At 44.7% G+C, this 14611-nt stretch overlaps 1 protein-coding gene across 1 annotated transcript; it reads right to left on the bottom strand.

Annotated features, from left to right (window-relative positions):
• Nucleotides 1-3098: 3098 nt before the first annotated feature.
• LOC146194645 (uncharacterized) lies at nucleotides 3099-12813 on the bottom strand. Its single transcript, XM_084596605.1, has 4 exons — nucleotides 12730-12813; nucleotides 9735-9841; nucleotides 3255-4517; nucleotides 3099-3117 (listed from the first exon to the last, which is right to left on the bottom strand). The coding sequence occupies exons 1-4, from the start codon at nucleotides 12811-12813 to the stop codon at nucleotides 3099-3101; spliced, it is 1473 nt and encodes a 490-aa protein (XP_084452731.1).
• Nucleotides 12814-14611: the final 1798 nt, after the last annotated feature.

The following is a 14611-nucleotide window of genomic DNA, read 5'->3' as shown; positions in this document are numbered from 1 at the left end:
GGTGAACATAGGAAAACCAACCGAACCATTTTCATATGTCTGTTATAACTGAGCATCTCTTGTAGCCTTGTCTTTTGCAACGAGATTTAACTGTATTACTTGATACAGCTCAGTGTCAAGCAGACGCTTCTTCCCCTTCTGTCCATAAAGACTGAACAGAATACCAATGCAGTCATGAAACAGATATTTTATAATGTTTGCCATCGTGGTTCGAACATTGCTCCCACCAATAAGCGATAGCTTCTTGCACTATTGAAAAAAAAAACGGCACAAATTATGGTTCGCCAACTATAAGTTAACAGCACTCACCAGTTCCTTGCGAGCTAGGCATGATTTTTTTTTATGTTTTCAAGTTCATCCACGCCAACGAGAGTGACAAAAGGAAAAACACTTTCAGGTAGTGGCTCCCCAATTTCAGTGTCTACGTGCCGCTGGCATGTAGCTTTCAGAATCTGGTTATTCTGTTCTTTGATAAATGCAAGTTCTTTCAGTATGGTCTTTGTAGTCACTGAAACATGAAAAGCAAAGCACTGAATTTAACAAAGAGCAATATGATGAAGCAACCACTGACCAAGGATACAAAGCGACTGTACTAACAATAAGTTCATGAACACAAAGCATGAAGAATCTGTCCTGTAAAAATTTATCCAATCTTTCATATACCATTTGCACTGTTTCCCTAACAATGAATCTAAGGCAAAAGCTGGCCAGGTGGTAAACAACTGCAAAACTGCTGGTGCTTTTGCAGATGCCAACAGGTTAAAAAAGTCAAATAAAATAAAACAAAGTGCAAAAATAAAGCAGGAAACAAAAAGAGCTAATTAATGGTTCAACAGACACAAATACAGTAGTATATTTATATGCAAACTTTAGCACAAAATAAGAAAACAAGCATCATTTCAAAAGCACTTGCAAGCCATCTACCTTTTCCCAAAGGACTCCGAGTTTTCTTTATTTCCTAAAGTACAAAACAAATAAATGTTACCTGGAGCCTTTGCGTACTGGGTCACTCCTTTGCATACAGAATGCATACATGCAAGCTGCAGCATGCAAGCATGGGTCGTTTTGACTTGCCACAGCAACTTTCGCCTGTTTGTGGCAAAATGATTTCACTGCCACAGTGCGTATTGCCACGTACGGATCGCCCTCACAAAGTTGATGTATATTTCTGCAGAACAAAAACCTGCTTTAGTTTGTTTTTACCCCATACCCCGTAAGTGGAATCACCTTCCTAGATCACTGGCACTAATCAATGACAACAAAACGCTTATACCATGAATGAATTAGTTAAAATTATGTAGCTAGCAACATCTAAGATTATGCTGTTATTGTTATGTTTATTGTAATGCTATGTTTAACTGCTCCCTTCTTCAAGGCCATATGGCCCTAAAGGTATTGAAATAAATAACCAAAAGACATGGAGTTGAATTCACAAAACTGTCTAACTGTGGCTTTGTGATCTTTATAGATTCTTATTGAAGAAAGCTTTGGAAATATATTGGATGTGCATCAACAGCTGCATTAATCATGCACTGTTTCATTTTCAAACACTTCATAAAGACTATAATAGTCCTGTGTTTTCAATGCATGTTTTAGACAAATTTTTAGAATGAAAAAAAGAAAGCAGTAAAGTGCACGAGATATAGCAGCAAACTTAATTTTCCTGGTGATACATTCTTGCATGAACCTCGTAGTAGTCATTCTGTTTGTGCATATATAACTAATGCATTGCAAAGAGAATAGACATTCGTGTTGTAAATGATGCATCTTAGTGAAGAATCATAGCTGCTTCTTGCAATTCTTTGCATACATATCACAGATCTGCTCTGAAAATACTGCTCACGGAAAAGCCAGAACTTTATGTATCACAAGCTGTTTGCATAGTCGTACAACAGTTCTTTTAGCAACACTTGAACAAACAACAAAATTTATTGCTCTTTATGCACCCGGTCTTCACAGATCTGTTGAAACATGCAACTGAAAGTATGAAAATGACTAGAACATTACATAAATTGTAAGCACTGTTATCAACAAGCACAGGACAATATGTTAATACAGTTCAAACGTAGACAACATTTCCGTTCACGGTGATCAGGAGCTGAGAATGAACTCCAACAAGACTACAATTGAGGTAATCTCCAGCAGTCACCTACAGAAATTTTTAAGTGTCAGAGAGGAGCCTTTACACGGCTTAACACACCGAAGTTGGTACTGTACACATCTGCAGGAAGTTCACGTATCATCACATGAAAACTCTAAGAAGTTTCTTCCATAGCTTGCACAAAACACATTGCAGAAAATTAATAAGTGCTTAAAGTGCTAAGCTGCAGACCAGGTAGACGTAGGTCTAATCCCAGGTATAGTGGTTTTGTATCTATGGGGTCGGAATAAAAAACACACCTGTACATAGAGGTGTACATAGAAAAAGTGACTTGGAACAAAAGTATGAGTCCTCGGCCATCAGTATATTAAATGCCTGCATGGACTTAGCCCCATACTTTTAAAAAACGATGGCACAGGTCTGACAGAGAGAGGTATAGGGGTGAACTTGGCACCCCCCTTAGAGGAATAGCTCTCTCCCCCCCGATTCCTCTAAGGGAGCGCCAAGTTCACCTAGAAAAATACCCCCCCTCTCCAATTACTCTGAGGGGGTGCCGAGTTTACCCTTATGCCTCCCTCTGTTGGACCTGTGCCGTCGTTTTTTACTATATTGGTGGCTGAGGACTCGTACTTTAGCGTTCCAAGTCACCTTTCCTCCGGAAAGCCGGGAACTCAAGAAACCATTGTGAGAAATGCGTCGTCGAGTAGTTTTCAACTCTGAATCCTTGGCAAAGTTTTATTTGTTTCTTAAGCGCGGAGTATTTTGTATGTGTTGCTATTTCATCACCTCAAAATAAATGCTTAATAACCATTCCTTATCTGGGCACTATGTTTTGGCTGTAAAGACAGGGAGGGGAGCGCACTGCGATGAAACTTGGCTCCCTAATACAGAACCTGAAGTCCATGTGTCACTTTACAACATTAAACCCAGCAATTACAATTTTTCAAACCAGATTAACATATACATGTGCTCTTTTCCCTTTAAATTAGTCCTACTTTCAAGAACTCTGGTTACTCCTTGTATTAGGCACATTAATGACATGCACATCAATGCTATTCTTTCAAAACACTTGCTTCAGTTTTTGTTTGAAATAAATGGCAGCAAGTAAGTATTAATAAAAAATGTGCAGCAGTCCACTAATTTAATGAAGAACGATTCATTGAACAGCACTGTAAACTGCAAGCACTTCTCTTTACTGTAAACAAACAGCACACACGACTTCATCTCAGCCGCACCCATTTGCATTTGCACTTGCGTGTAGTACTTGCTACTGGGCTTCAGGTTACCATTGCATAGCTCCCCCTTTGCAAACACTTCCACATTCATTGTAATTTTGATCTCAAGAAGGCGAGCCTCACAGCAACTGCATGAAAGAATTCCATCTGGACTTGCACCCAGAAACGGCTTGAGGCATGAGAGAAAAAGGCCACATTCTCTGACATGAACGTCAACATGGCTCTCGTTCTTACTGATGAAAGCTGCTCGTGCCTCGGCTTCAAGCAGCAGCCCTCTTTTCATTGCATATGTCGGACAAATTTTTTTGCCCATTACTGCACTAATGAGAGACCGTGCATCATGCGGCCCCATTTTTGTCCTACATGTGTGCAGCCATGTATAAACCCTGTGTGCAACTGAGGCTGTGATTAAGCCTTCCCTGTAAGAGTGCCACAAGAAACTCGCACTTCGCAGGCGTGTGGCTGCCTCAATGACCGTGACCTCCTCATGCGTATACAGTTTTGAAGGACACTTCTCTTTCACCCGTTCCAACCACCGGGAAGGCAGTTTACAATCGCTGGCTGTATCTGGCTCCACAGCTTTCTTTGCTTGGACGGGCAAAAAATCATTTGCTTCCAACACATCGGCAAAGCACTGAAGGCCACTTTCCTTAAGTTTTCCGTGTAGGTACACCAGTTGTGGGGTGCAAACACTTAAGTTTTCACGCCCGAGTGCTGAATATTCCACTCGCCTTTTGTGGTGAGTTATTGCAGGACTAATCCTTTGTGATGTGTCCTTGCAGAAAATTAGGCTCTTAACCTCCTCGCTTACTGCCCTTGGTTTCCTTGGCTGGTACCACTGACGCTCTTTCTCTGTACAAGAAACTGAATCTGGTACAGAACTGAGATCAGGCTGAGCAATATACATAAGTCCATAGAGCACACAACAGAGATGTTTGCACCCCCCCCCCCTCTTCCCTGCAACACATGAGCAGTGGCCGGTGATTACCTCACCATAACACTTCAAGACTTCAGCACCGACTTTGTAGACTGTTCGTGTTGACATTGATGCCAGCACTTCAGCACGGACAATAGTTTGTGGGGATTCCCTGGTAGAAAACTCAAGTTTTTGAAGATGGCCAGATGTAAACAGGCGCAGGCCGTCTTCTCTGTGCTGCCTTGCTCCTTTGTTTTCGATGTCCCTGCATGAGAAAAATAGCAGTAAGGATGCATCAAACAGCCACTCTTTGGACACTATGAAGAAGTGTTAGGAGTCACAATTGCCCAAATAACTACTGCCTCTTATATGAGTAACAAGAGTTCCTTACTAAATTAAGATGCAAAGCATTAAAACATTGGGCTCCCTACCCATTATGGTTCGACCAAACTACTCGATTATAAAGCTATAATTTATTCTGTAATGGTATCATGCTGCTTTGTTTAGTAAACAAACAGTAATTTCAGCTTTATTGTATAATTTTGCTTATTTATTTTGCCATGTGATTAAAGGCTCATTCCACACCAAACGCCATACACGTTTCGTTCGACCACCTCCAATTTGTTAAAAAAGAAATCGTGGATACTTAATGTGCATAATCAAAGCCTAAAATATTTTTGCAAAACACACACACACACATATATATTGTAAAACAGGTATTGGGCTCTGGTATGTTCAGCGCCTGTTGCTGAAGAGAATGACGACAAGCATGTTCAACGCGCGTGACGGGCAGGAAAGAAAAACGACAACGAAGCTCGCTTTGACGCTCGTACGTGGGCTGACACGTCTCACGACTGATCGCAGAACGTTCTATTGACTGTTGACGACGTATCGCCCTGTGCAAGGTCTTCTACAACAAGTGGTGGAGGTGCCAGCAATCCCCTCAACCCGGAGCTTCGCAGCCGAGCTTTGCCTACCACTTCCACGATGCCTGAGACTGCCAGCCAACCGCCAACCCCATCGCTTGCCATCTGTCCCGGTGCAGCGCGTCAGCGCGACCCAGCCATCTTCAGCGGCACCGATGACATGGATGTAGAAGACTGGTTTGCGTCGTATGAACGCGTAAGTGCGTACAACAAGTGGGACGACACCGTGAAGCTCACAAACGTCATTTTCTGTTTGAGCGACGTTGCCAATCTATGGTTTCCCAACCATGAGAGTGACAGTTCTACCTGGACGGCTCTCAAGACCAGCCTGACCGAAGTTTTTGGCCGTCCCGCTATACGTAAGCTTCGCGCCGAGCAACGCTTGCGAAGTCGGGCACAACAAACCGGTGAAAACTTCACCAGTTTCATAGAAGATGTCGTAGACTTCTGCAAGCGCGTAAACCCTACCATGAGCGACGCTGAGAAGATCGGACACATTATGGAAGGCATTGACGATGACGCCTTCCAGATGCTCGTCGCCAAAAACCCCCAAACTGTGTCTGACATTATCATCTTCTGCCAAAGCTTCGATGAGCTGCGCAAGAGGTGGCTTTCCACACGACATGCTGGCTTTCAGCAGGCCACTCTTTCCAGCTTGGCTCTCTCCAGGGACGGTGCCCAGGACCAGCAGTCGCTAATTCAGCACATTCAACAGTTTGTTCGTGAGGAAGTCGCACGCCAGCTTTCCTTGTCCACCTTCACTTGCCCGCCAGCACCTGCGCTTGCACCGCCGCTCACTCCCACTCTTCAGCATGTCATACAAGAGCAAGTCGCTGAGGTTCTCCCTTTACCTCCTCAGCAGCCGTTGGTGGCGGCTCCTCTCACGTACGCTGATGTTTTGGTGCGGCCACCATCCCCCGTCAACTACCTCGTCGAACCCCTTACGCCATCCACTGACCACCGTTGCCGAAATCGTGAAATAGTGCACAGTAACCGCCTGAATCCTTACCGGCCATCGTCACGTCGCCATGAGCCACCAGGATGGCATCTTTTCGCCCGGGGGAAGTTGTAAAACAGGCATTGGGCTCTGGTATGTTCAGCGCCTGTTGCTGAAGAGAACGACAACAAGCATGTTCAACGTGCGTGACGGGCAGGAAAAAAAAACGACAACGAAGCTCGCTTCGACCCTTACAAAAATGCATGTTGGGTGTCTATAGAAATTCGGATCAGATCTGTGAACATACGCTGTTGAAACTCTATTGATAATCATCGACATCTTTGAAAGTGCCGTGTTGACCACATGTTGAGCTCTTTTGGAATAGTGGCCCATGCGTTTCTTAAGAGCGCTTTTCGAATTCGCACCACTGAAATTCTGTTGATTTCAGGCTCAACTGCTTCACAAACTCTGCAAGTGACGCTTTTTGATTTTCTGCTACCTTTCCACTCCTGAACAACAGAAAATAGTACACGACCATCGGTTTGCCAGGAGCAGACATGAGGTGGTTTTCATTAATGCAAAAGTAGTACAGTACATCTCCTAGCTGCGATAACTCACCACATTATATGTTCAGCTCGACCAATCAACAATCCTGTCAGATCAGTGCTTGGTAATGATAAGTATAGTGAGGCTTAAAACAACGACAAAAAAGATCTTGTTATTTTAAGCCCGATTTTACATGCTCACCTAAAACGTATACTCTGACCTGGCTAGATTGTTGATTGGTCGAGCAGAACATAGAATGTGTTGACTGATCGCAGCAAGGATATGTGCTGTATTACTTTTGCATTAATGCAAACCAGCTCGTGTCTGTCCCTGGCTAACCGTTGATCATACATCATTTTCTGTCGTTCCGCAGTGGACAAGGAACAAAAATAAAATGCGCGTTAATAAGAAACGAAATAAGGATTGCATCGTTGCTGAACCCATACCATGAGCTGGGTTGTTTATTCGCTTTATTTCAATTCATGAGCAAGGTATTACGCCAGGCAGTTCTTTGTGTAAGATGCTGATACATCTGGGAACTCCTCGCATGCGTAAAATGAAATAAACAATGGAAATCATAATTAAGGTGTAGTATATACTAACCAAAAAAATAAAGCGAAGCGATCTGTACGCTGCCTCACGTCATAGGTCAAGAAATTGCATTTCTTGTCTAAAATGAGTTGGCACTCTTTTTCACTGCTTAGTTAGCATCGTCGCTGCCTCCAGAACTCGCCAGCATTACCCTACGGCGCAGGTACCGTATCGAAATAGTACAACACTGTGCCGAACAACCCGTCAAGAACGGTCACCATTTAAAAGAAAAAATGTCGCGTCCGCGGTAGTGACAAACCTCGTTCTCTTTATCTCTCTCCCTTCCCCCCCAACCTTTTTTTTCCGACGAGGCTGGCTTGCCTGCCGGAAATATGTACATACGTGCTTCATTATCTTTCAGCACATACTGTGCAAGACTGGCATCAACACGAAAAGGAAAAGCAAAACGCTCACCGAAACGTAGACGCTCAGTCCGCCCCGCTTTTCGCCTTGAATCCAAAACGCCTGCGACTGTTCAACTTCTTGAACACGTTCTCTTCGCGCAGAAGCTCTATCCCAACAACGGACTCCTCCGAAGAGTTCAGTGCGTATGGGTCTCACTTCACTTCGGGCTCCGATGTGAACGAAACCAACTTCGTGATAATCGCAACAAAAGAACCTCCACATGATGCTTCGCTCACAGTGCAACATAAGACCACGGTGGCGGGAAAGCGCCAACTGACCCACCCGCACTCACGCATACCCGCGTCGCCGTGCAAAGAAAACACATGCAGAAACGGGGCGCAGAAAAACGGTTTCACTTCGGGGAAAAGGGGAAGCTGAAGCCACGGTGCGAATCCGGCCATGCCAAGGCTGTCTCGGTGAGGAGAAACGGCCCAGAAGGCAGAGCAGAGACACCGCGGGGAGCCCCCTCCGAGCAACAGGAAGCAACCCCGACCCTCCCGCCTTGCTGGCGCCCGTCCGCGGGGCACGGGGAGTGTGCGTACGAAGGGGACAAGAGCAAGGTGGCCGAATGCGTGTTTGAAAAAGAGTCACCGGACGAAAACGTGCTTTATCCTTCTTTTTTTTAATCCAGCGAATGTTTTTGTTATTCTTGTTCACTAGTATCCGTGTGATCAAACCGTGATTATTAGAACACCCCAATACTTAAAGTGACTTAATTTTAGCGTGGTGGCCACTTCAAAAAAGGAAAGAAAAAAGAACTTTCGAAAGACATGCAGAGCGGTGGAGGATTCCAATGCAGACTGCACCTCATTTTACAGCAATGAGCTATGGGCAAAAACATCTAGGCTTCTGCAGAATGTCAGACACTGAAGCATATACTGAACTTTGCAACTGGTTTAATGAAGCTCTGCCCTGCCCTACATAGTAGGTTAAATCCAGGATTGTGTTCGTTAGTGCGATGACTCACTGAACTTATTTTTGATATAAGATATATACGTATATCCTAGCATTACAGTTACCTTGTGTGACATACAAAATATGATCTATTATGAGGTTTGAGTAGCATTCAGTGATGTGTTTGCATTAATAGTGAGGGGAGCCTTTGCCATCATAAAGTTTTCAGGGCCATATTTTCGCTACTTTGTTGCGAACTATCAGCTAGATGTGCGCCGTTAATGTTAAAAACTGTCCATATGCACTTGTCCAATAAACGTGAACGTGCATGCAATTGGGCACTTATATTACGTTGCAGAATCTGGCCAATCATTAATTTCAAGTGAGATCAAAGAACCATAACGAAATCGCTACATGTTCTCAACATTGACGCCTAAAACCACTTAAAAACATTGGTCAGCACTACAGTATCCGCTATTTTCTTCGTGAATGTTGAAAACTGACGACAAAAAGCATATAGAAACAATAGTACAGAAAGTCTATTGGGTAGAACACAATGAAAATTTTGTTGGCCGTGTGAAGACTATACTCAACTGGGGCCAAAAGTCTATCGATGTTCAATAAATTCAAAAGGCGGTCAATGGTCCGACAATGGAGTTTCAAAACCCATTTTTGTAAGGGGACGCTCGTACGTGTGCTGACACGTCTCACTGATCGCAGAACGTTCTATTGACGGTTGACGACGTATCGCCCTGTGCAAGGTCTTCTACAACAATATATATATATATATATATATATATATATATATATATATATATATATATATATATATATATATATATATATATATATATATATTAGTGAGGTGTGAGCAGTTTTCTTTGAACCACACCTAAAGCCACAAACTGCAAATGTCGTTAATTTTTTTTTCTAAAAATTTGAAGTTTTAATAATTATTGAGCAGCGCTTGGTTTCTCTCTGTTTTCGGAAGGTTCAAACTGCGCTCAGCTCAAAAATAAATTTTTGCGGCAAGAATATTTTAGGCTTGGATGACGCACACTGGGATGTTTTTTTTTTTTAACAAATCGGAGATGTTTGAGCGCAACGTCTAAGACGTTTGGCTGAGAATGACCCTAAATTAATTAAGAGTTTTCTTAGGGCCTCTGATTCATGATTTTCTTACCTGTATATGTGCTCCTTCACAAAAAACGGGTTCAGTGATCTCGTTTCGCGAGTCCACCCCTGCTGATTGCACTCACCGAGTCTAGCCATATTTGGTTTCACGACGGCCTGCAGAGAAAAGTGATTCAACCCAAAAACCTGTCACATGTTTTTGCACAGTTTAAGGCTCCCCACAGTTCTCATTAACGTCTGAGACAAAAATGCACACCTCTATACGCGCAACAGCACTCGCAATCACGCTCGAAAGCTGGCATACCCTTCCTGACAACACGCAAAATACTTTTTGACCAGGCATTCACTGTCGCACATGCTTATATTACGGGGTCGTAATTTTCACTGGGGCATTCCGTGCAAGTAACAGGATTTGAAACAAACGCCGCTCTGTCGGTGCCAATAGCGGCGCAAAAGGAACAAATCGAGCCTTCGCACTTTTTTTTTCGTCGATCTAAAACGTGGACCACTTCTAAGCTTATTCCGTTTATGATCGAGTGACAGCACTGCACAAAATCAAGGAAGTCAGGTTTCGCGATCACCTCCAGGCACTATTACTGTGCAGTTTTCTCAAACGTGTTGACACAGCTTTGTGAGTATGCTTTCCGTTTGGGAGGGGTCCAATATTTTCGTCGCTATTTTCCCTGAACGAACTGTATCGACACTCGTATCATGGCTAAATGGAACTTCTGAGAAGCTGCAGCACAGTCGGCAGCTTTATGGAACTTCTGAGAAGCTGCAGCACAGTCGTGCAGCTTTTTCTCTTTTTTCAAAGTGCTAATAAGGAAACCAAGAGCAGGATTGCATCGAAAAAGCCGCGAGCACAGGAACAGAGGCCATTGCGAATGAAACTGTTTCCTTGCAAGCCTCCGAAGTCCTATATCAGAACATGGCAGGTAGGTTGCTTTACTCACACGAGAGGCACTGCTGACGATGGGAAGCTTCGGTGTAGTAGGTCCCACAATGCAGAATGTGGGTCAGCCTCAGCCGCGGTAGCACGCGTGGAAACGACGGCGATGCCGGGAAATCGTCTGCTGTACCACAACAAACATGGCGGCAGAGCAACTTCCGGAATTTCCGCGTTTGCGCAGTTGGCCTTGTGAAATTGGCCTATTGTTATTGCGGTTAACACTACGTTACGGCAACGTTCAATAAACGGGATGAATGCGTGAGTTTTGGGGATGTGTCTGAGATGGAAAAGTAAGCAATATCCTAAAATCTCCAACTGACTGATCCTGCATGTAAGACCCATAAACAAAGGCATACTGATTTGTCAGACACATGAACCAATATGTACTGGTCTACAAGACAAGCATGTATCAGCCTATGAGATGTATGGGCTTCTGTACTGGTCTGTTACTTGTACAACCCACAGATAAACCTATGAAACCAATGCTATTGCCTATAGGACAAATATGTATCAGCCTATAAGATTTATGAGTTTCTACATAAGTCCCATAGAAATGCAGATACAACACATAGAATACCTACAGAACCAATACCAATTTTTATAGAACCAATAACACTCCTTATTGGTCTTTTTTGCTAGGGCGGCACCTGCGACTGCGGTGGTTCCGAAATTTCATGAACCAGCCCTGGACCTTTGCTTAACTTTTTGAAACGAACGGTAGGGTTCAGAGGGCGCTAGGCTGCACCGCTGAAACGAATGGCAGTTTGCAGCGCCACGTGAACCATTTCAGGAGGTGCAGCTGAAACGAATGGACCTTTAGTCACGGCTAAAGCCCCTCTATCTGGAAAGTAGCGAAACTCTCCTCCCTTCGGCTGCTTTCGTCCTCAATACTCCTCTGAATCCACTCTCCCACTGGCGGGAGCGCTGCGCACGGCACGCTGAACCTACCTGCGCTCGAGGGGCGCCGCGGAAGGGTCAATGGTAGTGAATGGCGGGGGCTTGTTGTGCTGCCTTTTAAAGCGTTCTTTTAAATCTGCTTTGCACAGGTAAATAAATAATCGATTTGAAAATGTTATGTTTGGTTTTGGTGGCACATATTGCTCGCAACACAAAAGAAGGAAGGAGAAGACACGCTCGAAACGGGAAGAAATGTTTGCACTCAACATTGAGCTCAGATCAAGAACGGGAAATAAACTGAGCAGGCAATTAGGGTGTCATCTGTGTTGGGTGACAGATAGATGACCCTGAATGAGGGCCAATGCCCCATTAAGAAATCTGCATATTTGCGCGTGAGCGCGCAAACCGGCGAATTCTGACATCGATTAACCTATAAGCAAAAGCGTCGATTGTTGTATGCTTTCATTTTCAAGTCGCATCTGTAAGAAAACGATGAAGCAATGTTCCTACGGCTGCTGATCAGAGGCAGTGTAGGTCTAAAGAGTGGCTTTTATTCTCAAAATCAATTTATCAGCAAAGTGACTCAGGCAAAATAGCATCTTATTTTATTGGCACAATACTGGTTTGCTTTAAAGGTCGTAAGATGTGGCGCATACAAAATATTCAGTTCCAAATACAGAAGAACACTGTTGCACATTGTAACTAAGTAGCATCTGATTTTACTGACACAGCACTGGTCACTTTGAAAAGGGTCATAATACATGACGCAGGCGCATGAATTCAAAGCACACATTTCCAAATAAAAATAAATGCACAGAAAAACACTGTTAGACAATTGTAAGATGCTGATAACCCTTTAAGGGACACTGCAGCGGTTTTTAAATCTACCAATACTATAGGCTTTTGAAGTAGATTATTTGTTGATCATGCCTGTGAAGTTATTTTTTCGATTATGCATAAAACACATGCGCAAGCGTCGATTGAAAGCGCGCAATTCAAATTTCCCGCGCCCTGCGCGACTGCTACAGAGGATGAAAACGGTGGGAGAAACCTCGCTTCTCAGTTCGTCGTGACGTCACCCTGTGGAGCCGGAGGCATTCAGTGAGGTGACATCTTCCCCGGCCGCGTCTGGGCTCACGCCAGCCGCCCTAACTATTACGTCAGCCAAATACGCACTTCCGTATTTCATCAGACGTACGAGACCACCGTGCGGCCTCATGACTATTTTCTCGGCGCCGTCCGGAATACGGGCAAATTGCCTTTGAACCAACTTTGCCGCCATCTTCCTGCCTGCGAGATTCTCAGCGGCTCGCTGGCGTTCCATATTGCATGCCGCGTTCGAAGATGTCATCTCATTGAATGTGAAGCAACATTCCATTTTTGTTGCCACCGTCAGCGCGAAAAGGAAGAGAAAGTACGCCGACTTGAAGCTCCTCGCGTTTGAAGGGGAAAAGATCGAACTGACTACGTACATCGCTATGCTAGAGGACTGCAGGAAAGGCATCATAATGAAGTCCCTTTGTCCTTCTCGGGCGAAGATATTTTGAAAAGGCTGCAAGTCTACGGGAATCCTCCGGTCCTGGGGGTGCGAAGACTGGGAAGAAACTCGAGGACAGTTTTAATACTGTTTGAAGACAAAGAGGTGCCGCAGTGAGTGAGACTCACGCCCGTGGCGCAACGCTGCGTTCTCTACCGCAAGAAGTTTGAAGTTTGCAACGCCTTCGGCAGGCTCGGACACCGCGAAGACGTCTGCCCGGACCCCGCAAATGTGAAATGCCGTGGCTGTGGCATGGAACAACCACCACAAGACAATTTCTGTGAGTGCAAGCGTCAACTGTGCGGGAAAGGACACCCGCTTGGTGACAAAAAATGTCAAGAACTCTACCGCATTCCATACCAGGTAAAGAGGAAATGGGAACGCAAGGTCAACAAGCAACAGCAGCAGCAACTTCAGAAGCAGCAGCAACAGCAAGTTGAAGCGATCGTCGAGCAAAATCACCGAGGTCGTTCCAAGGTCAAGCGTGGAAACGCGGACTCGCGCCGGAAACGACTCCTTCCCGAGGCTGGAGGAGACTTCCGAAGGGCGACAGCTGCGCGGCCGGTCGAGTTCCAGCTTCATGGGGCGTTCTGGATCCAGACGCAGCTGGAGATCGAGTTCCTGGGACCCGGAGAACCCGTGGACTAAGAAGCGCGGAGCCTGAGCAGTGACCGTAAAAATGTAAGCTTTGAGAGTGGGGCTTCCCAGGCAAATGATAAGGACGAGGAGATCTATAAATTAAGGAAAGAAGTTGGGGAGCTTAAAGATATCATTAATAAGCTCACTCAAGAGTTGCATAGACCAAAAGGGCAAGCGCGTACTGGGTACCTCTCCCCCCATAGAGCGCCACCGAAATTGCTATCGAAACCAACTGCCCTGACCCCTAAGGCTGCGACTTCCACGCAGCCTGCGGTACCGGAGGAGGAAAATATGATTGTAGAATCGGCTAGACCGCCCCCAATGAAATGCAAAGGGGAAGACGCTGATCCATTGGTGACACTAGAAAGAAGATTAGAAGCCAAAATCGAAGCTAAATTTGAATCTTTCATGACCCAAATTATGGGAGCAATAAACCAAATTCAAAGTCAGATCCAAACCCTTGAGGGCGAAGCACAACTTCAAAGGGCAGAATTCGTTGCCATCGGAGAATTGCAGCAAAAAGCTGAGGAAAAATTTGATCAGCTCCATAATGGCCAGAGGCGCACCAAGTGAGTCTAATCTGGGAGTGGAACTGTCGCGGCTTCCAACGCAAGCGTGCGTTAGTGCAACAGTACTTGACGCTATTAGATGAGAAACCAAGAGACGGGTAAAGCAGCAAAACTCTCGGGATACCAGTCTTTTTCAAGTGACAGAGGTGAGAAATCTCGCGTCACAACATTGGTTAAGAGGAACATGCTGCAATCGTGCACGAAATCAATTCGAAAGAAATTGAGGCAGTGCTATTGGAAATTCTTACGGGACGAAAAGAGCAACCAAGCCTGTACCTCTTAAATTTATATAGTACACCACAGCAGAGAAAGGTGAGATTTAGGGCCCTCTTTCG

This window comes from Amblyomma maculatum, chromosome 3 (genome assembly GCF_055883805.1).
Source record: "Amblyomma maculatum isolate TAMU_Amacu chromosome 3, ASM5588380v1, whole genome shotgun sequence".
Lineage (NCBI taxonomy): Eukaryota > Metazoa > Arthropoda > Arachnida > Ixodida > Ixodidae > Amblyomma > Amblyomma maculatum.
Note: the sequence above shows the minus strand (reverse complement) of the source record. Positions and strands in the feature narration are given on the sequence as shown.